The 27,953-nt window shown below is 45.3% G+C and overlaps 1 protein-coding gene across 2 annotated transcripts; it reads right to left on the bottom strand.

The window, feature by feature from the left end:
* Positions 1–657: 657 nt before the first annotated feature.
* GYPA (glycophorin A (MNS blood group)) lies at positions 658–27,953 on the bottom strand. 2 transcript variants are annotated; one of them, XM_060179023.1, is made up of 7 exons: positions 27,852–27,953; positions 23,184–23,276; positions 21,772–21,831; positions 11,369–11,440; positions 10,603–10,638; positions 8,179–8,264; positions 658–1,855 (listed from the first exon to the last, which is right to left on the bottom strand). In XM_060179023.1, exons 1-7 carry the CDS (start codon positions 27,886–27,888, stop codon positions 1,844–1,846), a joined length of 396 nt encoding a protein of 131 aa, XP_060035006.1. In that variant the 5' UTR covers positions 27,889–27,953; the 3' UTR covers positions 658–1,843. The 2 variants fall into 2 exon arrangements, with proteins under 2 accessions (XP_060035006.1, XP_060035007.1); XM_060179024.1 differs by lacking the exon at positions 11,369–11,440 and adding an exon at positions 5,941–5,997.

The following is a 27,953-nucleotide window of genomic DNA, read 5'->3' as shown; positions in this document are numbered from 1 at the left end:
AACCCACCCAGGCCTGTGAGACACATTTTTCTAATCAATGACCCTTCCATTCTCTACTCAGTTCCATTTTTAAGAAATTCACTGTGTACCATTTGTGGGTTATGTTGGCTTACTACAGTTTTATATTTCTATTAATTTCATTATAAATATAGGAAGAAAATGAAGGCCATTTGTGTCAATAAATATTGGGTTTAAATGTAAAAAGTCTATGGCGAAAAGCACAGAGCTATTGACTAGAAAAATTCAATGTTTTTGAACTTCATTTTGAATTTTAGCAATTCCTACTTTGGTCTCTAAGTTGCTTAGTTCTGCTGCTAAGGCACAGTTGGTCTAATCTCTTGTCTTAAGTTACAGAGCTAAGGCTAGTCTCTCATTCTCTTGGTCAACATTGCATTTGTTTGTTTTTCAAGATCTTATTTTTAATTGAAAAATTGCATTTAAAGTTGCGTTGGCGCCTGGTCATTCGATTGAATGATCCAAATTGTTAAAACTACTGGACAGGATTTACCCAGAGAAATGTGCTGTTATTTTTCTTATAATAGTCAACTTAGTACAAGAACACTCTTTGAACACACAAGTAGGTTAAGATTTAGATTTTGTAATTTATTGAAAAATAAATTTAATATACATACACATTATGTACTTATCACACAACAATGGGAAGAAATTCATGGTTTTATTAATTTGGAAAGAGACTGTCACAATAAAGCACATCTTTGCTCTTATATTGTTTTTCAAGTCTCACTGCAAATGAGTGACTAGTGTATAGTCACAAATACTTAGTGACATATCTAGAAGTTTCTTTTAGATTATGAACCAATTTCCAAGGGTTTAATAACAAGAGAAACTAGGACTGGAGGAATTAAAGAATTTGATTTAATTCTTCATTAAGAATGTGGTTAATCTATAATGTACATTTGGTTTTTATGAACAGAACCTACAGGGATTTGCTGAAATACTTCCCTGTGTGTCAAGTTTGCATAACTTGCAGCACTTGCAGGAAAGGTTTCTTTGCGAAGAAAACTCATCAATTCTGCTGTTTCTTAGGATACAGGGGCCCCTTAGATAAACAATTCTTACAGTGGGTCCTGGTGCCCTAACGGAGTTAATGTTCTCTGGGCAGACCAGTGATCTCAAATAGGTCATTTATACCTGTATCACATCTTAAGATTTTTTTCAACTTTTTATTTAAGTGAAAAAAAAATCCTTTGTGTTGATTTATTTGCAACAGATGAGTGTGAGTGTACTCTCAAGGCATATATTTATAACTACTGATAGGTATGCAAAGCATATTCAAACACAAGCTTTAATAGTGTGACGGAGATATCGTCATCATTAGTGTAGTATCATGTCTTGCCAGTTCAGCAATGGAGGGGATAATACACTATATATATTCCTGTGAATTACTGAAAACAAGAAAAACAGAGTCATAAGTTTAGAAAGAGAACTTATGTGTCATGTAGATATTATAAGCTTCTTATTTGACAGCATAATCATTAAAAATTCAACATGATACACTAAGCTTGACTTAAAGCAGATGCAGTTTACAAGATTTAGATCATAATTCTAAATCCATTAATTCTAAAAAAAAATAGCACTAAGATTAGGCAAAAGCAAGCATGAAAGGGAATATTCGTTCTTCATTTTGAAATAGTCACGAGTGGAGATATTTCCGACCACTGAGACACTGAACTCATTACAATGAAGCTTTCATCCAGAAGATGTACAACTTGGGAAGGTTTACGTGTGGTGGTGTTGTCCAGTTTAAATGTTGATGTTGCACTTGACCAAAGTACTGTGTTTTTGAGTTCTTCCAAAATTTAGCTTGAGGAGCAGGTCTTTGTTAATTTCTCTTCTGTAGAAGGATTACGGGGGGGGGGGAGCGTCAGTGGTAGGAGACATAGTTATAGTTAAACATGGCATGAAATCAAATGCCTTTTAAAGTAAACATTAGGATTCAGAATTCCTACAGAGTTGTGTTTGAATATAACTTCAAAAAAAAAAAAAGAAAGACGTCATTTTTAGATAAACTCTTAATGTTAAGTGTAAAAATGAATACTATTCTGTGAGAACTGAATGTCTTCCATGTGGAGTGTACCTATGTAGTGCCCAGGAGTGGAAATGAGAAGCATGAAGTTGACTGGGCAGGTGGGCAGGGAGGCTTCCTTGAGAGTGTGGCCAAGGACACTTACAGCAGCTCCTACCCATGAGTGTTGACTATGGCCAAGAACTTGACCTAAAAGCTTTACTTGTGGCCCATTTAGTCCTCACACAAGTCTGAGACTAACACTTTCATTCTATACATATATCTATTTTAATCTTTTGTTTTTTACTTTAGAGAAACATGCAGGGAAGTGAGCCCCACCCCAGAGATTCCAGGATTGGGAGAAACATAGGCTCTACAGAGGAAGAGGGAGATTCCTGTTGTCTTAGGGCTTAAGAAGACAATAGATAGTTATTGCAATAATCACATTGCTTGGCAATTGGGTTAACTTTGAAAAATCCCTTTGTTAGGATTTGCTGTATCATACACACCCTCGCCATATTTTATGTCCTTTGACATACATTATTTGCATATAGCTATGCCACCAGTTGCTTTTGTTCTCCCTGGACTAAGCTTTTAAGAGAGTCAACATATCAAAGACTCAGCCTATGTATTAAAAAGACACTGTGCTTTAAAAAGTTTGAGACATATTTAACCATCTCCCTGTCCACCTTGGTTTTCTCCATGTTTGTAGCTATCCTGGGGTTACACAGCTAACAAAGTGTTGGATTCAAATCCAGGTGTGAGTTAGTACTCTTTTTTTTTATTTATTTCTTTATGGGGGGGAGTAATGGTTTACAGTCAAGAGCAAAATACAATAGTTTGTACATTCATAACATTTCTCAGTTTTCCACGTAACAATTCAACCCCCACTAGGTCCTCCTCTGTCATCAAGTTCCAGGATCTGATCCCTCCCCCCAACGCACCCCAGTGTCTTTTACTTTGGTGCAATACACCAACTCCAGTCCAAGTTCTGCTTTGTGTTTTCCCTTCTGTTCTTATTTTTCAATCTCCATGAGTGAGATCATCCCATATTCATCCTTCTCTTTCTGACTGATCTCACTTGCCATGATTATTTCAAGCTCCATCCAGACGGGGTGAAGGTGAAATCACCATTTTTTAAAATATATTTTTAATATATTTTTATTTCTTTTTGTTGCACTAGTTGTTTTATTGTGTAGTTATTGTTGTAGTTATTGATGTCGTCGTTGTTGGATAGGACAGAGAGAAATGGAGAGAGGAGGGGAAGACAGAGAGACACCTGCAGACCTGCTTCACCGCCTGTGAAGCGACTCCCCTGCAGGTGGGGAGCTGGGGGCTTGAACCAGGATCCTAATGCCAATCCTTGTGCTTAACCCACTGAGCTACCGGTCGACTCCCCGAAATCACCATTTAAAAAAAATTATATTTATTTCTTTACTTTCCCTTTTGTTGCCCTTGTTTTATTGTTGTTGTAGTTATTGTTGTTATTGATGTCATTATTGGATAGGACAGAGAGAAATGGAGAGAGGAGGGGAAGACAGAGAAGGGGAAGAGAAAGACACCTGCAGACCTGCTTCACCACCTGTGAAGTGACTCCCTTGTAGATGGGGAGCCGGGGGATCGAACCGGGATCCTTACACTGGTCCTTGTGCTTCGCACCACCTGCGCTTAACCCGGTGCTGCGCTACCTCCGGACTCCCGAAATCACCATTTTTATTTGCCTCCAGGGTTATCGCTGGGGCTTGGTGCCAGCACTACGAATCCACTGCTCCTGGAGGCTATTTTTTCCCATTTTGTTGCCCTTGTTATTATAGCTGTTGTTAGATAGGACAGAGAGAAGTCGAGAGAGGAAGGTAAGACAGAGAGGATGAGAGAAAGATAGACACCTACAGACCTGCTTCACTGCTTGCGAAGTGACGCCCCCTGTAGGTGGGGAGCCAGGGGCTCGAACTGGAATCCTTACGCTGAAGGTGGGGAGCAGAGGGCTCGAACCCGGATCCTTACGTCCATCCTTGTGCTTTGCCTGGTGTGTGCTTAACCCACTGCACTACCGCCTGACCCCCAAGTACTCTTTTTTTTTTTTTTTTTAAGCCCCTTTCTCATTGACATCTTGCAGAGCTTTTGTGATAAGGCAGGAGGAGCTGGGATGGTTGTGGTAAGCGAAATCGGTCAGGAAGTGAAAGGCAACTTCTGGGTAGCCCCAAGCAGGTGTGGAATATGAGAGACTGAATCAGAAACAGAGGAACTAGCACAAACCGACCAAGCGAGCTCTGAGACTCTGAGAACTATGGCACTTACCAGAGGGAAGAGAGAATGAGCAGTTGGGGACATAGTTCAGTGGGTAGAGCACTGCACTCGCATGGCTCAGGTTCCTGGTTCTATTCCTGGAGCGGCATGTACCACAGTGGTGCTCTGGTTTACTTCTTTCTCATGTGAAATGCTTTTTTCTTTCACATGCAATAAATAAATAAATCTTTAAAAAAAATAAAGGAAGGGGGCGAGCAGGTGGTACAACTGTGCACAGATTATCATGTGCAAGGACTCAGGTTCAAGGCACCAGCATCTCCACCGGTGGGGCGGGGGGAAGCTTCACAAACGATAAATCAGTGATGCAGGTGTCTTATTTCTTTGTTTGTTTACTTTTAGCAGAGCACTGTTCAGCTCTGGCTGATGGTGGTACAGGGGATTGAACTTGGGACTTTGAAGTCTCAGGCACTAGAAACTCTTTGCATAACTATTATACTATCTACCTCTGCCTGCAGGTGTCTCTCTTTGTCTCTCCCTATCTTTCCCTTCTCTCTTTCAATGTCTCTGTGTCTATCCAATAAATGAACACATTTTTAAAAATTGAAGAAAAAGGGGGCCGGGTGGTAGCGCAGCGGGTTAAACGCAGGTGGCGCAAAGCACAAGGACCGGCCTAAGGATCCTGGTTCGAGCCCCCGGCTCCCCACCTGCAGTGAAGTTGCTTCACAGGCGGTGAAGCAGGTCTGCAGGTGTCTATCTTTCTCTCCCCCCTCTCTGTCTTCCCTATCTCTCTCGGTTTCTCTCTGTCCTATCCTGCAACAACTGCAGTGACAATAATAATAATGACAACAACAAGGGTGACAACAAAGGCAACAAAATGGGGAACATGGCCTCCAGGAGCGGTGGATCTGTAGTGCAGGCACCAAGCCCCACAATAACCCTGGAGGCAATATATACATACATACATACATATATATATATATATATATATATATATACAAAAAAATTGAAGAAAAAGAAGAGAGGGGGAGAAAAAGGAAAGAGGTGGGAGAATGGGTGGAGGAGTCATTTGGAGAGTGGGACAGTGCAAGCTGGCTGGTGAATGCTGTGAGGAGATGCATGTTGGAGACGTGAAGTTGTGTTCCACAAATTCCACAGTATTGTCAGCCATCATTCATCAGACACTGGATGAAAAAACATTAACTAGGGAGTCGGGCTGTAGTGCAGCGGGCTAAGCGCAGGTGGTGCAAAGCGCAAGGACCGGCGTAAGGATCCCGGTTCGAACCCCGGTTCCCCACCTGCAGGGGAGTCGCTTCACAGGCGGTGAAGCAGGTCTGCAGGTGTCTGTCTCTCCTCCTCTCTGTCTTCCCCTCCCTCTCTCCATTTCTCTCTGTCCTATCCAACAACGACAACAACAATAATAACTACAACAATAAAAAACAACAAGGACAACAAAAGGGAATAAATAAATAAAATAAATATTAAAAAAAAAGAAAAAACATTAACTGGATAGGGCAGCAGGTATGCGTACACACACACACACACACACACACACACACACACACACACGTACACATACATCCTAACTGGGCACACTTCTCCCAACTCAGGCATGAGCAGCTCAAGAATTTATTTCTCTTCCAAAAAGTCAGAAAACAAGAGCCACCAACCTGTATTTCTTAAATGGCGGCTGTGTCATTGGGCATTTGTATATCATGTGAAGTTGTCTATGAAAAAAAAATTCCAACAGAAACATGTTAATATCATAATTCTTTTTTTTTAATTTAGGAACTATTATTTTGCAAGACTATGTCTCAATACAATTATACATTTATTTATATTGGCTACAGACAGGGAGTGGAGGAGAGGGAGAGGGGAAGACAGCTGCAGCACTGCTTCACCGTTTCTGAAGCTTTCCCCTTGCAAGTGGAGACAAGGGGCTTGAACCCGGTTCCTTGTGCACTGTAATGTGTGTGCTCGACCAGGTGGACCATCACCCAGTCCCTCAACATAATTTTCTTCTTTTAAAAAATATGTTATTTATTTATTTATTTATTTACTGGGTAGAGACAGAGAGGAATTGAGAGGAAGGAAAGAGAGAGAGGGCGAGAGAAACACCTGCAGTACTGCTTCAGCACTTATGAAGCTCCCCCCACCCACTGCAGATGGGGACCCAGGGGCTTGAACCTTGCATCCTTGAGCATTGGAACATGTGCACTCAACCAGGTGTGCCACCACTCAGCCACTCAACACAACAAACTGAGGACACTGTGAAGAAAAATGCCCTCGGAGTAAAAAAAAAAAAAAAAAAACATATCTATTTTTTTCCTGAACTTTTTTTTTGGTATGTGAATATGAACTTAATGGGGGGAGTGTTTGAAAAAAGTGGTTAATTCATAGACACTGAAAAGCACTAATTAAAACTTGTCTTTGTTTTTGTGATAGTATGTAGAAGTAGTAAAAAAAAAAAAAAGAAGAAGAAGGAAGAAAAAAAAAGGACAAGGAACTCAATGCAGATTAAAACCAGTCCTGTTACAGTCCCACTGCGGTGTGCTAATACTTCTAAAGAAGAAGAAGAAGAGAAAGCAGGGCGGTAGCGCAGCGGGCTAAGCGCACATGGCCGGAAGCGCAAGGACCGGCGGAAGGATCCCGGTTCGAGCCCTCGGCTCCCTACCGCTTCACAGGTGGTGAAGCAGGTCTGCAGGTGTCTCTCTGTCTTCCCCTCCTCTCTCCATTTCGTTCTGTCCTATCCAACAACGACAACAATAATAACTACAACAATAAAAAAACAAAGGCAACAGAAAGGAATAAATAAAAGAAATAATTTTTTTTTTTTTTAAAGAATATGTATGGAGTAGTTCATTATAGAAGCCACAAGGAAAGGTCAAGAATAGAAGATGAGTGAGAACTCAATGTCCCCAGGTACTTCTGACTGAGGATTGCGGTTCCAGCTACAGCCTCATAAGCATGCTCACCAAGGTTGTGTCTTAGATGGAAGGTTAAGGTAAGGCTGTATGTCTTGGAAGTTCATGGCATAAAGACTTGAAATGAGTGTCAATAGTGAAAAGAAAAATCACTTATGCCAGAAAATTTATGGTGGGGGGGAGAGTTAAAACGCTATTTAAAAATGTCAATGTCTTTAAAATTTATTTATTTATTGGATAGAAACAGAGAAACTGAGGGAAGAGATAGAGAGGGAGAGAGACAGAGAGACACCTGCAGCCCTGCTTCACCACTCCTGCTCCTGAATCTTTCCCCCCGCAGGTGGGGACCAGGGGCTTGAATCCTGGTCCTTGTGCACTGTAATGTGAGCATGTAACCAGGTGCGCCACTGCCTGGCCCAAACATGTAGATGTTTTAAACCTAATGTTCTGAAGGCTTTCCATACAAACAGTAAATAAACTACATAATATAGTTACTAATTTGACAGTTTATGTACAGCTCTTGAAATATATTAGCTCAAGCTAGACAAAAATATTTAAAATATTTTTTATTATTTATTGGATAGAAATAGTCAGAAATCAAGAGAGTGGAGGGAGATAGAACACACACACTCTCTCTCTCTCTCTCTCTTTCTCTCTTTCTCTTCTAGTGATGGGCTGGGAGGTAGGGCACCTAGTTGAGCACACATGTGCAAGGACCTGGGTTCAAGCTCCCAGTCTGACCTGCTTCATGAGCGGTAAAGCAGTGGTACAGGTGTCTGTCTCTCCCTCCCCTCTTAATTTCTGTCTGTATCTAAAATAAAAATAAATACATTTAAATTGTACTAGAGTAGTTCAGTGTCTTCTGCGTGGCTTATTGAAGGTGGAGTTTTTACCTTTCTTTGAGTTTAAGTATCTGGTACCATCACACCCTCTTAGAGCTGTGCACACTAGTGCTTCCAACAAAACTGAAAACCAAATTCTTACCTTCCATAGCCGGCGCACAGCAAAAGCAATTAGGAGGATGATTCCAATGATGCCAGCCATCACCGCAAAGACAATGACCGTTATCACTACGGGAGGAAAGTTACCAAAGCATGAAGCCAATCACCACACTGCCAGGCTATCCTGGGGCTCAGTGTCCAATACTCCACCGCTCTCACCAACCTTTTTTTTTTTTTCTTTCCTCTGGGCTATGGGTGGGGAACTTTTTAATTTTATTTTGCAAAAAGCTATTTGGATATTTATAACATCATTCCTGCAAATTGTCAGCCTAGAGGCCAGGCGGTGGCGCACCTGGCTAAGTGCTCACATTACAGTGTGCAAGGACCCAGGTTCAAGCCTCTGGTCCCCACGTGCAGGAAGAAAGCTTCATGAATGGTGAAGTCTTCAGGTATCTCTCTGTCTCATTCTGTCTCTCTATCTCCCCCTTCCCTATCAATTTCTCTCTGTCTCTATTCTATCATTTATAAAAATATTTTTGAAAATTGTCAGCCTAACAATTCATACTTTATGTGGCTATGAAAAAACACAGTTGACTTCTCAGGATTGGACTATCTGACCTGAAGGCCAGATGTCCTCTACCCCTTCTCTAGAAGGAATATAAGAGACAAAGAGATAGAGGGAGAGAGACTGAGAAAGGACAAACACGGGGCTTCCATGTGGTGAACTGGGGCTTGAACCCAGGTCCTTGCAGGTGATAATGTGTGGACTCTGCTAGGGGAGCCACATGCCCGCCTCCAATGTTCAGTTGTTTGTAGAGTGTTAAAAGGCCTTTCTCAGGGTCAGGGAGATGACTCGCTAGTTGAGCACATGCCTTCCATGCGTCAGGCCCTGGGTTCTACCCCCTGGTACCAAATTATCAAGAACGACAAAAAGAGCATCTCACACATAACAGAGTGGTACTGTTGTTTTACTCATGAAAAAAAATATATTTCTTGGGGGTCAGGTGACAGCGCAGCGGGTTAAGTGCACATGGTGCAAAGCGCAAGGCCTGTAGCAAGGATCCTAGTTTGAGCCCCCGGCTCCCCACCTGCAGGGGGGTCGCTTCACGAGCAGTGAAGCAGGTCTGCAGGTGTCTGTCTTTCTCTCCCCCTCTCTGTCTTCCCCTCCTCTCTCCATTTCTCTCTGTCCTATCCAACAATGACGACATCAATAACAACAACAATAATAACCACAACAACGATAAAACAGCAAGAGCAACAAAAAGGAAAAAAAATAGCCTCCAGGAGCAGTGGATTCGTGGTGCAGGCACTGAGCTCCAGCAATAACCCTGGAGGCAACACATATATATCTCAAATACTGATAGTTGGTCAGATAGCTAAAAGGTCTAACTTGAAAGAGGAAAAAAAAAAAAAACCCTGCTTTTTAAGACTTATTTTATTGACTTCAACTGAAATAAATATAAGATTTCACAAGAGAGAGACCAAAGCATGTTGCTGGTACAGGCATTGCTGGAGGTCAACCAGGACACTGCAAGCATTCAAGACCCGTGTTCTAAGGCTGAGCGAACTCCCCAGTAACAAAAATAAAAAGAGTATCAAGTTACACATTGCTATTTCCAAAATGTTTAAGAAAATAAGAAATGCTTATTTTCATTTTGCAAAAAACATGCTTTGTTGATCTTTACAGAGTGGGTGGCCAAACGCCCATATAGAACACATACTCTAATTTTCTAAAATGGAAGTTTCTTATAGAAACTAGCGGCATATAATTTTGAAAAAAATAATTGCTGGGAAATTGTGCAGATGCAGTCACATCTGCCATGTTGTCCCCTCAGGCTACTGCTAGTTCCCTCGAGGGTTGGGACATTCTCGGAGAGCCTGTTCTGCCATGTTGTGCCCTCAGGGCATTGTCAATTCCCCGATAGCTGGAGTGCTCTGGTTACTCCTCCCCCTTCTCATTCTCAGGAGAGCTATTCCCATAAAAGCCCTTCTTCTTCCACCCCTCGTTCTCTTGCCCGGTGGCGCGTAGCAGGAGGCGGCCATTTTGGCTAGCTCCACGTGGCCCCAACTGCTGCGTTCCCACCCCAACCCTGAGGTCCCCAACCCTGAGGTCCCCGCGCCAATAAAGGATTGTGTTCCTTTTCTGCTCCAAACCACCACAGCGAGCAACAAATAATTATTCGGATTTTTCCTTTTTTGTTTTTAAAACTATTTTAGATAGTTTAAAAAATATATTTAGGATAGAGACAGAGAGAATGGAGAGGGGAGGAGGAAATAGAGAGGGAGAGAGAGACACCTGCAGCCCTGCTTCACCACTTACGAAGCTTCCCCCTGTAGGTGGGGACCAGGGGCTTGAACCCAGGTCCTTGTGCACTGCAATGTCTGTGTTCAACCAGGTGTGCCATCACTCAGCCCAGTAATACATACGTTTAAGTGAATTATCCTTCCCCTTCAAATATTTACATACCTGGCATGGAGAAAGCATGGACCATTTGTTGTTTTTCTAAAAAAAAGAAATTTAAAATCAAGTCACAATACATGGGTATGTCAAAAAGTCCCAACCAATGAGATGGTTGCTGGAGGCTCTTTTTCCTAATAATAAGTATTCCCACCTCACCCCCTTTGTCTTTGGTCACTCGGGTTACTGCTAGAGCTTGGCGCCTGCACAATGAAACCACCACTACTGGTAGCTCTCCACCCTCCTTCTTTTATTGGACAGGACAGAGAATGAAAAGGAAGGGGGAGCTAGAGAGAGAGAAAGAGAGATACTTGCAGCATGGCTTCACCATCTGTGAAGCTTCCTTCCTGCAGGCGAGGACCTTGTTCAGACTGAGTGAAGCGGTTCTGTTCACATTATATTTGATGGCTGTGGGGTCAGCGTCAGTCAGGCCCTGCTTCCCACTGAAGAGGTTGGGGGGGTTTTGGGAGTCTTGGGCTTCAACTCACTTGGGGCAGCAGTGGGGGCATGGCTGAGCAGGGCTGAACGAGAGACCCTTGACCTGCCCCACACCCCATTTCACGTTCACAGTCCTATTTCTGTGCTAGGCCAGATTGCTCTGCCATCTTGAATCTGCAGGGTGATTTTTGTGAGGGGTTCTGAGGGAGGAACTCCTCAGAGCGGAAACCATGTCACAGCACTTAGCTTCTGCTGCTCAGTCTTTGTCCCGGTCCCCACAGCGACAGGTCCCTCAGGATAGTGACCCCAGAGCAGGCAATTTATGGCAGGAACATACCTTCTCCCGGGGTGTCTTGGTCATAAGGAACAGCACCTTTCTTTTTAGGAGGAGTGGTCACTGGTGGCTGTCCTGAGGTAACAATTTGTAAAAAAGAAAAGGAAAAAAAAAAAAAGGAAAGAAATGAGGAATGAGTAACTCAGAGCAGGGGGAGCTACCATAATGGTTATGCAAAGAGAATCTCATGCCTGAGGCTTCAAAGCCCCAGGTTCAGTCCCCCATACCAAACAAACCGGAGCTGATTAGTGCTCTGCTAAAAGAACGAGAAACTCAGTCATCGAGAGCTGGAAACAACCAATGTTCTCACTGCCTAATGAATGGATGAAGAAGGGTGGTACTTAAAGACAGGGGAATACTACTCAGCACTCCAAAAGATGAAAACCTGTCACGGGCAGCAACACAGAGTGGAAGACTATTAAGAGAAAGGAGCAGCTCAGGCCGAGAAAGATAAACACTGTGATTTCACTCAGACATGGAAGGTCGAGAAATGAAATAAAGGGGCCAGGTGGTGGTGCACCTGGTTAATGATGCACAAGGACACGGGGTCAAGCCCCCGGTCCCCACCTGTAGGGGGAAAGCTTCATGAGCGGTGAAGCAGGGCTGCGGGTGTCTCTCTGTGTCTCACCCTTTCTTTTTATTTATTTATTTATTTATTTATTTATTTATTTATTTATTTTTCCTCCTCCAGGGTTATTGCTGGGCTCGGTGCCTGCACCATGAATCCACCACTCCTGGAGGCCATTTTTTCCCCCTTTTGTTGCCCTTGTTGTAGCTTCGTTGTGGTTATTATTATTGCCCTTGTTGACACAATTTGTTGTTGGATAGGACAGAGAGAAATGGAGAGAGGAGGGGAAGACAGAGAAGGGGAGAGAAAGACAGACACCTGCAGACCTGCTTCACCGCCTGTGAAGCGACTCCCCTGCAGGTGGGGAGCCGGGGGCTGGAACCGGGATCCTTACGCCGGTCCTTGCACTTTGCGCCACATGCGCTTAACCCACTGCGCCACCGCCCGACCCCTGTCTCACCCTTTCTATCTCCCCTTTCTTCTCTTTTCTGGATGTCTTTATCCAATAATACATAGAGATAACAAAAATATTAAAACATTAAAAAAAGGGAAAGAAATGAAATAAACGAGGGAGGGCAAAACAAAAGGCAACCTTTAGGCTCTAACTGGATCATGGTAACCAGAAGGGCAGGAGCAAAAGGCACCAGCTGCATGGAAAGGAAACTAAACTGGTTTTTTTTTTGGGGGGGAAATAGGGGGCCAGACATTATGTCTAATATACGAGTGGAGGTAGATCAGACCGTCCACCGTCCAGCACACGGGAGTCGCATGGAGGGAGAACTCCCTGTCAGAAGAGCTCTTCTCTGTCACTCTCATTCTTTTTTTTTTAAATTTATTTATTCCCTTTTGTTGTCCTTCTTGTTTTATTGTTGTATTTATTATTGTTGTTGTTATTTATGTCATCATTGTTGGATAGGACAGAGAAAAATGGAGAGAGGAGGGGAAGACAGAGAGGGGGAGAGGAAGATGGACACTTGCAGACCTGCTTCACTGCTTGTGAAGCGACCCCCCTGCAGGTGGGGAGCCAGGGGCTTGAACCTGGATCTTTACGCCGGTCCTTGCGCTTTGCGCCACGTGCACTTAACCCGCTGTACTACTGCTTGACTCCCTGTCTCTCTCATTCTTGTCATAGTTATCTTTCCTCTCATTTTACTGAAAAAAGAAAGAAAGAAAGAAAGAAAGAAAGAAAGAAAGAAAGAAAGAAAGAAAGGAGAAAGAAATACTTTGGAGGCATAATTAGATTGGCAAAATTACTCTCATGGGCAGTGTACTGCTTCATCATTTGCCAAGCACGTGACCCAGATTTGAGCCAGGACTCCAGCACATTGAAGGAGGCTGTGGTCTCAATCTCTCTCCCCCTCCCCTTCCCTTGCTCTCTCTCTCCCCCCCACCTTCTCTGTCTAAAACAAATTAAACACATCATCACAGGAATGCCTGTGGTTTCTTAGCGGTATATGAAAACGGTCCAGAGACTCCTGACTCAAAGTCACAGCCAAGTTCAGAGTCAGCCAGAGGGACAAGAGCTCTGACTCCCATCCAGATGCTGACCAGGTCCCTCTCTCTTGTCCCCACTTACCTTGTGAGACCTGACCATAAAATGACTCAGTATTCAGTATGGTCAGGAATCTTAAGCACATTCAAGGTGAAGTGGCTGTCGGCGAGTTATGTCAATTTGTTATTACACAGATATACTTTCATATTTTCTACTAGGAATATCTAATTCAAGTCTTTGGAGATTAAAAATTTTGATTGCATAAAAATGAAATGACAATCTCAGGTAAGAGCAGCACCAGGTCCTAATTCTGCAGATGCCAGCAGCGTCCCGTCTGGCTGATGTATCGCCAGCAAGATTACTCTCTATTCTTTAAAATTACTTCCTCTCTCTCTCTCTCCTCCAGGGTTACCACTGGGGCTCAGTGCCAGCACTATAAATCCACTGCTCCTGGTGGCCATTTTTTGGATCGGTCAGACGGAAATTGAGAGAGGAGGGAGGGAGAGAAAGAGGGAGAGAGAGGGAGAGAGGGGGAGAGAGAGAGACGTCTGTCAGATGAGGCTTCCTCCTGCAGGTGGGAAGTGCAGACCTGAACCATGATCCTTCTGCGAATCCTGTGCTTCATACCACGTGCGCCTGACTGGGTGTGCCACCACCACTGCCCACCAGCAAGATTTCCCCAGAGTTGGTCAACAGTGGGACACAGTGCACAAGACAGGACAACTAAACTCCCGGAGAGTCCTAGACCTAGGCTCGCCTAGATACCTAGTTCTGAGTGCTTGACTTCTAATCATCATCCTGCTGTCACTGCATTGATGACTTTTCCCCCACACACTAGCTTAAGGCCCTGCTTACATTATACGGCTCAGCCCTCTGCTGTTTTCAGCTCTAGCAACATGCGGCCATGAAGGGGAGTTTCTGAATTCCATGACTTTCAGAGCAGGCTACATCTCCACAACACCTGGAAAATGTCTCCTGGGTCCCAGGGAAGAGGATTCACCCAGAGGCCTTTGGAGGCTGGGTCCAGCTTCTGCCTACCTAGGAATGAGGTCCACTGTCATACCGTGGAAAGGTTCCCCCAGAGTCCTTGCCTCACGGCCATGAGCAAAGCATCACTGACTGAGCCTTGGAGGGTGGGTCAGTGCTTAGGTGGTGGAGGGAAGGGGAGGTTCAGAAATACAGTGAGGGGAGTCTACTGTGTGTCTAGTCTCTTTAGCCAAAGGTGGGCAAACCTCTCAGATTGACAAGGACTCCGAGTCCGAATGGGAAGATAGGCCAAGTGAGACAGAAGGGTGGGTTCAGTGAGGCATCAGACTCTAAGTTTATTTTTCAGTCCCTGTACTCGGACATGGCATTTGCTACAGTACTTTCTAGAAAGGACATCATTTGTGACCTGAAATGAATCATGTTGTTTCGAATTTGGGGAAGAGTCGCATGAATCAGTAAAATTACTCAATATTCAGTATGGTCAGGAATCTTAAAGGAGTCATTGGGGGCTGGGAAGTGGCACACCTAGTTGAGTGCTCATGTTAAGAAGCACAGAGACCCAGGTTCGAGCCCCTGGTCCCCACCTGCAGGGGGAAAGCTGTGGGAGTGGTGAAGCAGTGCTACAGGTGTCTGTCTCTCCCTCTCTATCTTCCCCTTCCCTCTTGATTTCCGACTGTCTCTATCCAATAAATAAAGACAAAAAAAAGAAGTCCACGGATATGAAATATTCCAAATTTACATGGCTGTAAATTTACTTGACATCTGACTTATTCCAGAACGTTCTCCCCCTTTTGCCGTCCATCCTTTCTGCTCTGAATTACTCAGGAAGACTCTACCAAGTGTGAGGTGATGAGGTGTTAGGAGAGGGAGGGTGGGGAGGGCTCCTGCCCCTGTTCTCATTGCACCAAGAGGTGAGGTGACTTGTGGACCCCTGATTCTGTCAGGGGTGCAAATAGGAAGGAAGAGTATGGCCTTTCACCATCCTGCTCTCTGTGCTAAGCTGCACAGCTTCCTCAGCTGACCTTTCTAGGGCGCAGTGTCCTTAGGAAGAAGAATGGTAGTAAGAGACAAGGCAGAAGGAAGCGGACCAAACATCCAGTGCTGAGCTTCTGTGGAGTTGTGATAAAGTCGGCTCAGGCGGCAGGCTGCTGGCCTGGCTGTGGTTCCCGCCCAGCTTGAAGCTCATAGATGTCTTATCTTGCCCAAGCAAACTCCTAGGAAGGTCCGCCCACACAGAAAATGCTTCAAGTTGTCTTCATGCCAGAAAAGCAATCGCTCTAATGGTTTCTGCAGCCTTCAGGTGACCACAGAAACTGACGGCACTGTTTCCCTGTGGGAATTCTATGCTATTTTGTGGTGAATCTGGGTCAAGAATCTAGACCTGCTGACTTCCAACTCAGTGCTTTTCTTGGGGGGAAGGAGGACTGTCTCGGCAGAAAGGCTATGTAAACAGAGGGCCCACCTGTCCCGAAAGACATTTGGAGAAGACTATGGTCGTGAGGCAGTATTTCTGGAGTGTTCAGTTTTCCTCTTGACTGACTGACAAACCTGGTTCAAGCAGTGAGAGGAAGAGTCAGGTGCCCCTCATATCATTTTTCTATTTTTTTTTTAAGGGCTTTAGCAAATCAAAGCAACTAATTACAATTTAGAATCTTTCTTTCTTTCTTTCTTTCTTTCTTTCTTTCTTTCTTTCTTTCTTTCTTTCTTTCTTCTTCTTCCTTTTTTAATTACCAGAGCACTACTCAGCTCTGGCTCATGGTACAGGTGGAGCCTCAGGCATGGAAGTCTCTTTGCATAATGATTATGCTGTTTACCCCACCCCTCTGCCTGCTGTTTAGAAAAATTTCACTTCTATAAAAGAAGTGTTTGGTGCCAGTGGTGGTGGTGGTGGTGGTGGTGGTGGTGGTGGTGGTACACCCAGTTAAGCTGAAGGAACAAGGTTCAAGCCTCTGGTTTCCACCTGAAGGGAAACGTTTCGTGAGTAGTGAAGTAGTGCTGGAAGCTCTCTCCTCGTCCCTCTGTTTCTCTGGCCTTATCAAGAAAAAAAAAAAAAGATGGGGAGAGTTGTTACCAGGAAAGTCATCTGTCACACAGGTACTGAGCCCCGATAATTCTGGAGACAAAAAAAAAAAGTGTGTGGTGCAGTTTTATTTGAACCTTCTATTTGAAGCAGCTCTTCATATTTTTGTCTAAGCTCTGTAAATCAGCAGCAGCTAGAGAAGTGTCACCCGGCTAACTGTTGGTGTTAGCAGTTAAATGGTGCAATCGGCAGGCCAGTGTCTAATGCAAATACACGGTGACCCTCCCTCTACAAAGTCTGCAGGGGACTGGGAAGGGGGCGAGTGGTTATGCAAACAGACGCTCATGCCTGAGGCTCCCTGGTCCCAGGTGCAATCTCCAGCACCACCATAAGCCAGAGCTGAGCAGTGCTCTGGTTTTAAAAAATGAAAGTCCTCACTTCTGTCCTTGTCACCCTGAGCTAGAACAGCCCTTGGAGTCTGGCTGGAAGCTGCTGTGAGCCAGGAGCTGAACCTCCTGGCTGCCCGCGTGGCTCAGCTTATGGTTCTCCACACAGACTCAGGGCAAAGGCAGAGATGCAAGTAAGAAGAGAGGAGGCAGAACTGGGCAGTGGCACATGCATCTGAACACACACATTACTATGCATAAGGCCCAGGTTCAAGCCCCGCTCCCCACCTTCTGAGGAAAATTCTTGTGAGCGGTGAAGCGGTGTTACAGGTGTCTCTTTCTTCCTCTCTGTCTCTCCTTTCTCTTTTCAATTTCTCTCTGTTTTGTTAAGTAAAATAAATAAAGCAAATAGAATAAAAAAAAAAATCCTTGGGAGTCGGGCGGTGGTGCAGCGGGTTAAGCGCAGGTGGTGCAAAGCTCGAGGACCGGCCTAAGGATCCCGGTTTGAGCCCCTGGCTCCCCACCTGCAGGGGAGTCGCTTCACAGGTGGTGAAGCAGGTCTGCAGGTATCTGTCCTTCTCTCCCCCTCTCTGTCTTCCCCTCCTCTCTCCATTTCTCTCTGTCCTATCCAACAACGATGACATCATCAACAACAACAATGATGACATCATCAACAACAACAATTACAACAGTAAAAAAAAAAAAAGGTCAACAAAAGGGAATAAATAAAAAAAATCCAAGAAGAAATTAAAAATTAAAAATTCATTAAAAGAGAGAGTGGGGTCCCGGGTGGTAGTGCAGCAAGGACCTGCATAAGGATCCTGTTAGAGCCCCAAGCTCTCTGGTCTGCAGGTGTCTGTCTTTCTCTCCCCCTCTCTGTCTTCCCATCCTCTCTTGATTTCATTTATTTATTTATTTATTTATTCCCTTTAGTTTCCCTTGTTATTTTATTGTCGTAGTTATTATCGTAGTTATTATTGATGTCGTCTGTCCTATTCAACAACGATGACAGCTATAGCAACAATAACAACAAGGAACACAATAATGGAAAAATGGCTTCCGGGAGCAGTGGACTCGTAGTGCAGGTACTGAACCCCAGCAATAACGCTGGAGGCAAAGAAATAAGAGAAAGAGAGAGAAGAGTTAGGCTGGTAGCCCTGGGAGGCTTCATCATCCCCAGATCTAGAGGTGCACATGCCTGTGATAACATTTACTATGTATTTACTGCATTTCACACTTGGTCTCTTGTCATTTTCAAAACAATTCTCTAAGAACAAAATTGCTGTACATGATTTACTCTTTTTTTTCCCCCACCAAAGACAGAGACAGACCAGCGGAGAAGCAATCACAGGAGCCAGAACTCCCAACTTCTGTACCTCCAAAATAATTTTGACCTATACTCCCAGAAGGAGAAGAATGATAGGGGGAAGATGACCAGAGGGCTCTGCACTCCAACTCCTTTAGGACCTGGAGAGAGAAGAGGAAAAAGGGAGGGACATGTGGATGTAGTGATAGGTGTATGTGTGACCTGAAAAGGAAGAGAAGGCAGGACCATAAGAAAAGGGGGAAATATATATAAATACAGACAAATCGTTATAGAAATAATAGTCAACCCATATCCACAACCTTGGGAGAACTGCGGTAGCTTCCAGTGGAGGGAATGGAGACACGAAACTCTGGTGGTGGGAACGGTGCAGAATTAGACCCGTTATTTTATAATTTTGAAAATCAATATTAAGTCACCAGTAAAATGATAGAGAGAGAGAGAGAGAGGAAGGAAATGCATGAAAAGGACCATAGCACTAAGACTTTTTTCTGTGCAGTGGGGGCTGGGCTCGAGCCTGGGCAGTGCACATGGCAAAGCAGCACGTTGTCCAAGTGAGCTATTACTGACTCTTTTTTTTTTTTTTTAAAGAATTTATTTATTCATGAGAGAGATAGAAGGCAAGAAATAACCAGACAACACTCTGGTACATGTGCTGCCAGGGATTGAACTTGGGACCTCATGGTTAAGAATCCAATGCTTGGGAGTTAGGTGCCAGTGCAGTGGGTTAAGCGCAGGTGGTGCAAAGTGCAAGGACCGGCTTAAGGATCTCGGTTCGAGCCCCCGGCTCCCCACCTGCAGGGGAGTTGCTTCACAGGCAGTGAAGCAGGTCTGCAGGTGTCTATCTTTCTCTCCCCCTTTCTGTCTTCCCCTCCTCTCTCCATTTCTCTTTGTCCTATCCAACAATGACAATATTAATAACTACAACAATAAAACAACAAGAGCAAGAAAAGGAAATAAATAAACATTAAAAAATTTTTAAAAAGAATCCAATGCTTTATCCACTGTGCCACCTCCTGGACCACAGCTATGACTACCTCTTCATTGAAGAGAAGAACAGAGATCAGATCACTAACCACTGTTCCAAGGGTTTGGACACATGGGCATCAGCACCCGTGCCCAGGGCTTCCTGCAGAGAACCCTCTGTGCTGCCCCCTTCAGCCTCTGTCTTCCTCGCCGGCAGATGGGACAGCTCCCTTCTGTGCCAGCATTCACGCCTCTCACAGGGAGCGAGGACCCAGCCTAGATCCAGTTCATCTCACTCCATCCACTGCTCCTGGAGGCTATTTTTTTTCCTTTTGTTGACCTTGTTGTTTTATCTGTTTGTGTTTATTATTGTTGTTGTTATTGATGCCCTTGTTGGATAGGACAGAGAGAAATGGATAGAGGAGGGGAAGGCAGAGAGGGGGAGAGAAAGACAGACACCTGCAGACCTGCTTCACCGCCTGTGAAGCGACTCCCCTGCAGGTGGGGCCAGGGCCTCAAACCAGGATCCTTATGACGGTCCTTGAACTTTGTGCCATGTGTGCTTAATCTGCTGCGCTACCGCCTGATCCCTCACCCCCAATAATATATATATATATATATTTTACCAGAGCACTGCTCAGCTCTAGTTTATGGTGGTGCAGGGGATTGAACCTGGGACTTTGGAGCCTCAGGCATGAAAGTCTCTTTGCATAACCATTATGTTATTTACCCCTACCCCCAATAATATATATATATTTTTAATTTTTTTAAATTTTTAAAAAATATTTATTTTATTTATTTATTCATTCCCTTTTGTTGCCCTTGTTGTTTTATTGTTGTAGTTATTATTGTTGTTGTCATTGTTGGATAGGACAGAGAGAAATGGAGAGAGGAGGGGAAGACAGAGAGGAGGAGAGAAAGATAGACACCTGAAGACCTGTTTCACCGCCAGTGAAGCGACTCCCCTGCAGGTGGGGAGCCGGGGTTCGAACCGGGATCCTTATGCCGGTTCTTGAGCTTTGCGCCACCTGCGCTTAGCCCGCTGCACTATAGCCCGACTCCCTCAATAATATACTTTTAAAAAGAGCCAGAGAGACAGCACTGTGGCAGTGCACTGGACTTGTCTGCCTGAAACTTGCGGGTTCCGAGTTCAATTTCTGGTACCACCATATGCTAGAGCTGAGCAATTTTCTGGTCTCTGTCTCTCACTGAATAAAATCTTTTTAAAAAAATGTGTCAAAGACCTAAATATAAGATCTAAAACAATACAACATTCATTCAAACAAAAACCTCCAGCTTCCAGCAGGTGGGGCTTCATACCAAGCCTTCCATCCACAGCAAGTGGAAACAATGAAGAAATTTTATACAGTGCAGAAAAGCGCCTTCCTTCCTTCCTTCCTTCCTTCCTTCCTTCCTTTCTTTCTTTCTTTCTTTCTTTCTTTCTTTCTTTCTTTCTTTCTTTCTTTCTTTCTTCTTTCTTTTTCTTTCTTCCATTCTATCTTTCTCAGTTGCCACCAAGGCTATTGCTGTGGCTTGGTGCCTGCCTACACGGTGGATGAATCTGCTGCTCTGGCAGCCATGTTTTTCGCCTTCCCCTTTTCTTTTGGTAGGATAGAGAGAAGCTGAGAAGGGAGTGAGAGACAGAGAGGGAGAGAGATAGACACCTGCCGCACTGCATCAGCACTTGTGAAGCTTCCCCCCTCCAGTGAGTACCTGGGGCTTGAACCCAGGTCCTTGCACATGACAACATGTGCACTCAATTGGGTGCGCCACCAGCCAGCCTCAGGAGAGTGCATTTCTGAAGAGACTAGAAAGAGTGTTGGGCATATTGCATCAAAGTAAAAGATGCAGGTCCAAGAAGGATGGCAGAGGACCTAGTGGGGGTTGTGTTGTTATATGGAAAACTGAGAAATGTTCTGCATGTACAAACTACTGTATTTACTGTGGAATGTAAAACATTAATTCCCCAATAAAGAAATTAAAAAAAAAAAAAAAAGAAAGTGCCTTGGATTTCTCAGGCAAGGAGATAGAACAAATCAGAGAACTGACAGTCAAAAACTGGTTTTGGGGGCCAGGTCATGGCGCACCTACCTGGTTGAGTGCACACACTGCAGTGTGCAAGGACCTGGGTTCAAGCCCTCTGTCCCCACCTGCAGAAGGCAGACTTCATAAGCAATGAAGCAGTGCTGCAGGTATCTCTCTCTTCCTTTCTATCCTTTTTTCCCTCTCAACTTTTCTCTCTGTCTCTATCCAAAATAAATAAATAAATAAATTAAGAAAACCTGGCTTTGTAGTCCGCTAACAGTATGGAACTATGCAAATTTAAAAACATCTGTATCCTCTGATTTTCCACCTGTCAGTGGGAGCAGTGATGTCTACTCTGAGGAGTTATTGTCAGGATAAAGTGAAACGAACCGTGAAAGGCCTCAGCCCGCCACTTGATAGTTCAAAAGCATTCAGGAAGAATTGTTGAGAAGCTTTAAATTCAAATCTTCACTTTTCTTAAGTGAAAACTTAAACAGACACAATGACCCCTACTTCCCCCCACACACACACACACTCAGAAAGAACCAACAGACGGCAAATCATCTCTGCCTGGTGTTTGTGAAGTGGAAGACGGATGTTCTCTGATGCGAACGCTTTTTTGTATCAGCAATACACACCTGGAGCCCCGGAGTACGTTGGGTCTACGGGATGGCTCCCTTTTGCTCCCTGTGAGGTGACTGTTAAGGACATCAACAAGTTAAGGTCATAGGAAGTGATAGGTACCAAGGCCTAATAGTCCTCAAAAAGAGCCCCTATATTTAAGTGTGTATTGGAAAGAGACACAGTCATGGTCCAGGAATTGGTGCAGTGGATAAAGTGGACTCTCATGCATGAAGTCCCGAGTTCAATCCCTGGAAGCACAAGTAACAAAGTGATGTCTGGTTCTTTCTTTCTCTCTCTTCTCCTATCTTTCTCATTAATACATAGACAAAATCTTGAGGCTGGGTGTTGGTGCACCTGGTTGATCGCACATGTTACAATGTGAAAGGATCCGGGTTCGAGTCCCCAGTCCCCACCTGCAGGGGGAAAGCTTTGCGAGTGGTGAAGCAGGCCTGCAGGTGTCTTTCTCTCTCTTTCTCTCTCTCCCCTTTTGATTTCTGGCTGTCTCTATCCAATAAATAAGTAAATATAATTAAAAAATTTTTAAAAAGTCTTAAAAAAAAAGCTCAGTCTAGCAGGACACGTATGACTCTCCCTGCTCCCCTCCCCCGCCGTGGTCACCAGGGATGTGACCTTCTCTTTCCTCACTCCAGCGAGTTTGCTTTGCTTGCTCTCCCTTGTTGAAGACTTAAACTTCAAGCCCCTCTCTAGGGCTACAGAGAGCTTGGAGAGAAGCTCAGACCTTTTTAGTTCGCACCTGCAACGCCAACCCCTGAGTGTGATCTCAACCTCAAGCAAGGGTCAGGGCCCTCTTCCTGCATCTTTGCACTGAGGGACTGGACTGGCTCTTGGGGCAGGGGTAATGTCTTATGACAAGGGGCATACAATGTGTTGGGGTCCTTTGTTTTTTTATTTTTTAATTTTTTATCTGAGACAGGTGCCAGCCAGAACTGCCTGACTCCCCTGATGTGAAGAATAGTCTGGCAAATAGAGTGCAGTGAGGTTTCACAGGCTGCCTCCCACTTTCAGATCTGCTTTGCTGCTGGAGAATGGCAGCTGGGGACATGGGGGTCAGTTACTCTATGGTAACAAGCCAATGTTATAGAAAACGGGGGCGGGGATCAGGGGTTTGGGCGGTGGTGCACCGAGTGAGTGCACACGCTACTATGAGCAAGGACCAGGGTCTAAGCTCCCCCTCCTCACCTGCTGAATGACAGACAGCATATAAGAGGAAGAGACTGTGTGTGTTCAGATAACTTTCTAAAAGAAATTTCAGCTTGTCCTGGCTCTCTTCTGTGACTTCATGTGCACCAGAGACAACCCTACCCTGTTTGCTGGCAGTGTGTTTGGGCTTGTTGTTACTGAGTTCATTTTAGCACAGATCTGATGATAATGACCGCAAACCCACCTGCTTGTGCCTGACACTTACCAAGTTTTTCTTTTGTGTGAGTCACGCTGGCTTTAGTAGGCAGCTTAGAGGGACTGGCTGTGGTCCCATCAGCTAGGGTAGAAAGCACACAGCCTAGAAAGACAAGTTGGGGAAGTAACTTAGTGTTTCCTGGGGGCCGGGTGCCCGTCACTACACACAGAGACTCAGATTCCAACCCCAGGTCCCCACCTGCACAGGGGAAGCTTTGTGAGTGGTGAAGCAGGCTCCTCTCTATATATGTCTGTCTGTCTCTCTCTCTCATCCCTTTCACTCTCGATTTCTAACTATCTCTATCCAATAAACAAATAAAGATAATAAAAAAGAAAGTGTTTTCCTGGGGGCCGGGCAGTAGCACACAGGGTTAAATGCACACAATGAGAAGTACAGGGACCGGTGTAAGGTTAGAGCCCCCAGCTCCCCACCTACGGGGGTGGAGTCGCTTCACAAGTGGTGAAGCAGGTCTTCAGGTGTCTTTCTTTCTCTCTCTCTCTCTCTTTTTTTTTTTTTTTTGCCTCCAGGGTTATTGCTGCGGCTCGGTGCCTGCACCATGAATCCACTGTTCCTGGAGGTCACCCCCCCTTTTGTTGCCCTTGTTGTTGTAGCCTTGTTGTGGCTATTATTGTTGTTGGATAGGACAGAGAGAAATAGAGAGAGGAGGGGAAGACAGAGAGGGGGAGAGAAATATAGACACCTGCAGACTTGCTTTACCGCCTGTGAAGTGACTCCCCCCCCGCCCCCGTGCTACCTACCACCTGACCCCCAAGGTGTCTATCTTTCTCTCCTCCTCTCTGTCTTTCCTTCTTCTCTCAATTTCTCTCTGTCCTATCCAACAACAGCAGCAGCAACACTAGCAGCAACTACAGTGGAAAAAAGATGGCCTCCAGGAGCAGTGGATTGGTAGTGCAGGCACTGAGGCCCAGCAATAACCCTGGAGGCAAAAAGGAAAAAATAAAGTGTTTTTCCAAAAGGTTCATGAGTCTTTCCAATGATATCCTAGAAACCAAAGTGAAAACAAGTCGTCACAAGAATGCTAAACAGCCTTTCACCCTGCAGTCGGCTGGCATTAGTCTTGAGGTGCTGTTCCTTCTGCCTCCTCTCTTGGGTCTCAAAGAAAGGGTGCCTCTTTCTTTCTAAAAAACCCAGTTTTGGGGCCAGGGAGATAGTTCAGTAATAACCTATTGGACTTGCAGGAGGTACCAGGTTCAACACTTGGCACGGAACATGCCAGAACTAGAACTAAGGGGAACTCTGGACTCACTCTCTCATAGAAAAAAATAAATAAAGACTCAGTTTTACCTCAAGTCAGGGGTTAATGGATTTGAGTTAGTTTATGGTTTATCTCAGATTCCCCTGCAAGGAGTCACTGAAATATAGCGATGGAGGTGACCATTGATCAGTTAACTAGTTCTGCAACTGTGGCAGACCTCCAGCCCAAGCCAGGGGACTTTGTGAGGGATGTGTAAGGATGTTCCAGCCGAAGGGGCACCTGGCTGGATTTGCAAGTTGTCCTTGGCATCAAGACATTGGATTTTCAAGTTAAAGCTCTGCCTTTCCCTGGAGGTCATGAAGCCTTCTCCTGCCTTGGTCTGTACTCCTGAATCTCCACTCGCCCTTCAGTTCCTTCTAGTCCCACTGTCCCTTCCAATTTTGCAAGGCTGGTTTCTTTTCCTTGTGCAATTCTTAGCATCAGTCATTACTCAGCACAAAATACTCCACTCCCCTTTGGTTTCTCACTTCTGTTTTAAAGAGAGAAAGAAAGGAGAGGGGGGAGTCAGGCGGTAGCGCAGTGGGTTAAGCCCAAGTGGCACAAAACTCAAGGACCGGCGTAAGGATCCTGGTTCCAGCCCCCGGCTCCCCACCTGCAGGGGAGTCACTTCACAGGTGATGAAGCAGGTCTGCAGGTGTCTTTCTCTCCCCCATCCCTGTCCTCCCCTCCTCTCTCCATTTCTCTCTGTCCTATCCCACAGCAACAACATCAATAACAATAACAACAATAACTACAACAACAATGAAAAACAACAAGGGCAACAAGAGGGAAAATAAGTAAATAAATATATTAAAAAAAAAGAGAGAGGATGAGAGGCAGATGGAGGAAGAGGTGAGACATTGTAGCATGGCTCCACCATCCATAGACCTACCCGGGGGCCTTGTAGGGTACTCCCGTGTGGTGCCGGGGATTGAACCCAGGGCCTCGAGCATGGAAAGTATGCTCTGGATCAGGCGCCTGTGTCCTACTCTCCGGGACCTGGCTCTCAAGACACCTCCAGTGTCATGTCTACCACATCCCTGGTTTCACCGTCCTCGTGCACATTCTTTTTCCTGCCTGTTCTTATTTTACGACTTTCTTGCCTGGGTTTCCCACTCACCCCAATCCTCAGAGCTCTGCGGGCTTTTTGCTGGGGCATTTGGCCTCAGCACCTGACTCGCCGTTACAGAAGGGAAAGGACGAATGGGTGGGTGGACTGGACTGTGAGGAGACCAGCTCATTCTGCAAAAGCTGCCTCTCCTTTGGGAGAGACTGTCTCAAGGCAGAGTGAGAAACACTGGGATTTCCCCTTATCTACTCATCTCTCCCAGCTCCTGGCACACATTACAGCGCATAAGGACATAGGTTCAAGCCCCCAGTCCCCACCTGCAGGCGGGAAGCTTCACAAGTCAGCAATGCTGCAGGTGTCTTTCTTTCTCTCCCTTTCCCTCTCAATTTCTCCTTGTCTCTATCCTAAATAAATTATTTAAAAAGAAAACTTCCTTTAAAAACAAAATAAAAATGGGAGGCAGCTGGGGCTGGGAGGCAGCACAGTGGGTTAAGCACAGACGGCGTGAAGCACAAGGACCAGTTTAAGGCTCTCGGTTCGAGCCCCTGGCTCCCCACGTGCAGGGGGATCACTTTACAGGCGGTGAAGCAGGTCTGCAGGTGTCTATCCTTCTCTCCCCCCTCTGTCTTCCCCCTCTCAATTTCTCTCTGTCCTATCCAATAAAATAAAAAAAAGGCTGCCAGGAGCATGGATTAGTAGTGAGGCACAGAAATACCCTGGAGGCAAAAAAAAAGAAAGTTTATTGTTTTGTCAAGTGCCCTGACTTATACCCAGGAAAAACTTGAAGATTGCCACCTCTCTTGTCTGGGTGAAGCTCCATAAACATTAGGACATGCTACCCATCCTCTCCACTTGTCTTGTCTCCCTCACGTCAGATGTTTTCCTGCTTTACTACTTCAAAACCCAAACTCAGCAGCCAGGGTGTGGCACAGCGGCAAAGGGGCGGGGGGCTTGCATGTGTGAGGTCCCAAGTTCGATCCCCGGAGTGATACTCTGGTCTCTCCCTCCCTCCCTCCCTCTCCCCCTCTCTCTCCCTTTCACTCTCCCTCTTTCCCTCTCACTCCCCTCTCTCTCCCTTTTTCTCTCCCTCTCTTTCCCTCTCCCTCTCCCCCTCCCCCTTTCTCTCTCCCTCTCTCGCTCTCTCTCTTTCCCTCTCCCTCTCCCCCTCTCTCCCCCTTTCTCTCTCTCCCCCTTTCATGAAATCAATAAGATAAACCTTGATAAACTCGGAGACTGTGTTTGACCTGTGTTTCCCTTCTCTCCCTGACTACTCTGAAGTCTGCAGACCCCCAGCCAGGTTTGCTTCCCGGCCTAAGACCACAGTCCCAACGGCAAGGTGACTGAGGATTTCTGGGATATTGCAGCCACATCAAAGGTGGCTCAGGTGGTAGGGCACAGGACTTGGAAGCACAAGGTCCCGAGTTCAATTCCTGGGACTGAATATGCCGGGATGGTGCCCTGGTCTCCCTCTTTTTCTCTTTCATGAAAGAAAATAAGTTAATCCCACGAAAAAGAAAATGCTGGAGCTCTTCCCTGCCTCACATGGAGCTGCCCAGCAGAACCTTGCTCTGCCCTAAGCAAAACCTGTTTAACCATACACAGTTCAAGTGTCTACCCCTTCCTTGTCTCTTTCCCAGTGCTTTGTAAGACATCAACGGCGCCTGTGAGAAGCGTTAGCCAGAACGTTCTTAGGGAGAGGCCAGAAGCGCGCCATTCGAATGCACCTTAAGGAGACCTGTGTTCTCTCCTTAGTTTCACGAAGTCATTTCAGGTTCACCTCAGCCATTTAGTACCCAGGTCACTCAGAAGGGAATCCACAAATGTCTTCCTCAGGGTCTCAAGACCCCTGCTTGCTGTTGCCCCCTTTTGGGTAGTGAGAAGAGGAAATGATAATTAAAAAAACCCCAAAACACCTTGAGAACAGAAGGTCCTATAACCATCATTCATCACCTTCACCAATGGTCCTTCAATTTGGATATCACACTCGCTAAAACTCAGAGTGGATCTGTATGTGGATCCACCCAAGGTGTTGCTGGAAAGGTGGGCTAGATTTCTTTTAATTCTGCTCAGGTTCAGAACTGAAGCCTGTTTCTCCTCATCCTGGAGAATGGTGAGCTAGTCATAACGACCCCCTTTCCCCTACCCTCACCACCCTCCACCAGCTTGCCAATGGACAACTGAGCCCCCCAAAGTCTACCCAACAGCCTGGGGGCTCAGGAGCTGAGTGAATGTCCTATGGCTTACTAATCTCTTCAGTAATCCCAGGAGACAGAACCTAAGGTGGGCACGTTTGTCCTTCAACCTGCCATCTTCAACATACCAGCTTCAGGCTGACAATTTTTCCCCCACTTACTTGACAAAAGGATCACGATGAGGATTTCCCTGTGCATCCTGGGATCCTGGAGCTAGCTGGCTCAGAATGTCAGCGCAGGAGGGCCACGGTGGTGACTGTGAG

The sequence above is a fragment of the Erinaceus europaeus genome, chromosome 19, assembly GCF_950295315.1.
Source record: "Erinaceus europaeus chromosome 19, mEriEur2.1, whole genome shotgun sequence".
Taxonomy (NCBI): Eukaryota; Metazoa; Chordata; class Mammalia; order Eulipotyphla; family Erinaceidae; genus Erinaceus; species Erinaceus europaeus.
Note: the sequence above shows the minus strand (reverse complement) of the source record. Positions and strands in the feature narration are given on the sequence as shown.

What these genes read in the sequence shown, in the direction of transcription:
- GYPA (XM_060179023.1), bottom strand. Translation starts at nt 27,888, where the DNA reads ATGCACAGGGAAATCCTCATCGTGATCCTTTTGTCAA. An exon ending in AACGTACTCCGGGGCTCCAG is followed by an intron (nt 11,441 to 21,771) that starts GTGTGTATTGCT and finishes TTGTTACCTCAG; the next exon opens with GACAGCCACCAGTGACCACT. An exon ending in CCATGCTTTCTCCATGCCAG is followed by an intron (nt 8,265 to 10,602) that starts GTATGTAAATAT and finishes TTCCTCCCGTAG; the next exon opens with TGATAACGGTCATTGTCTTT.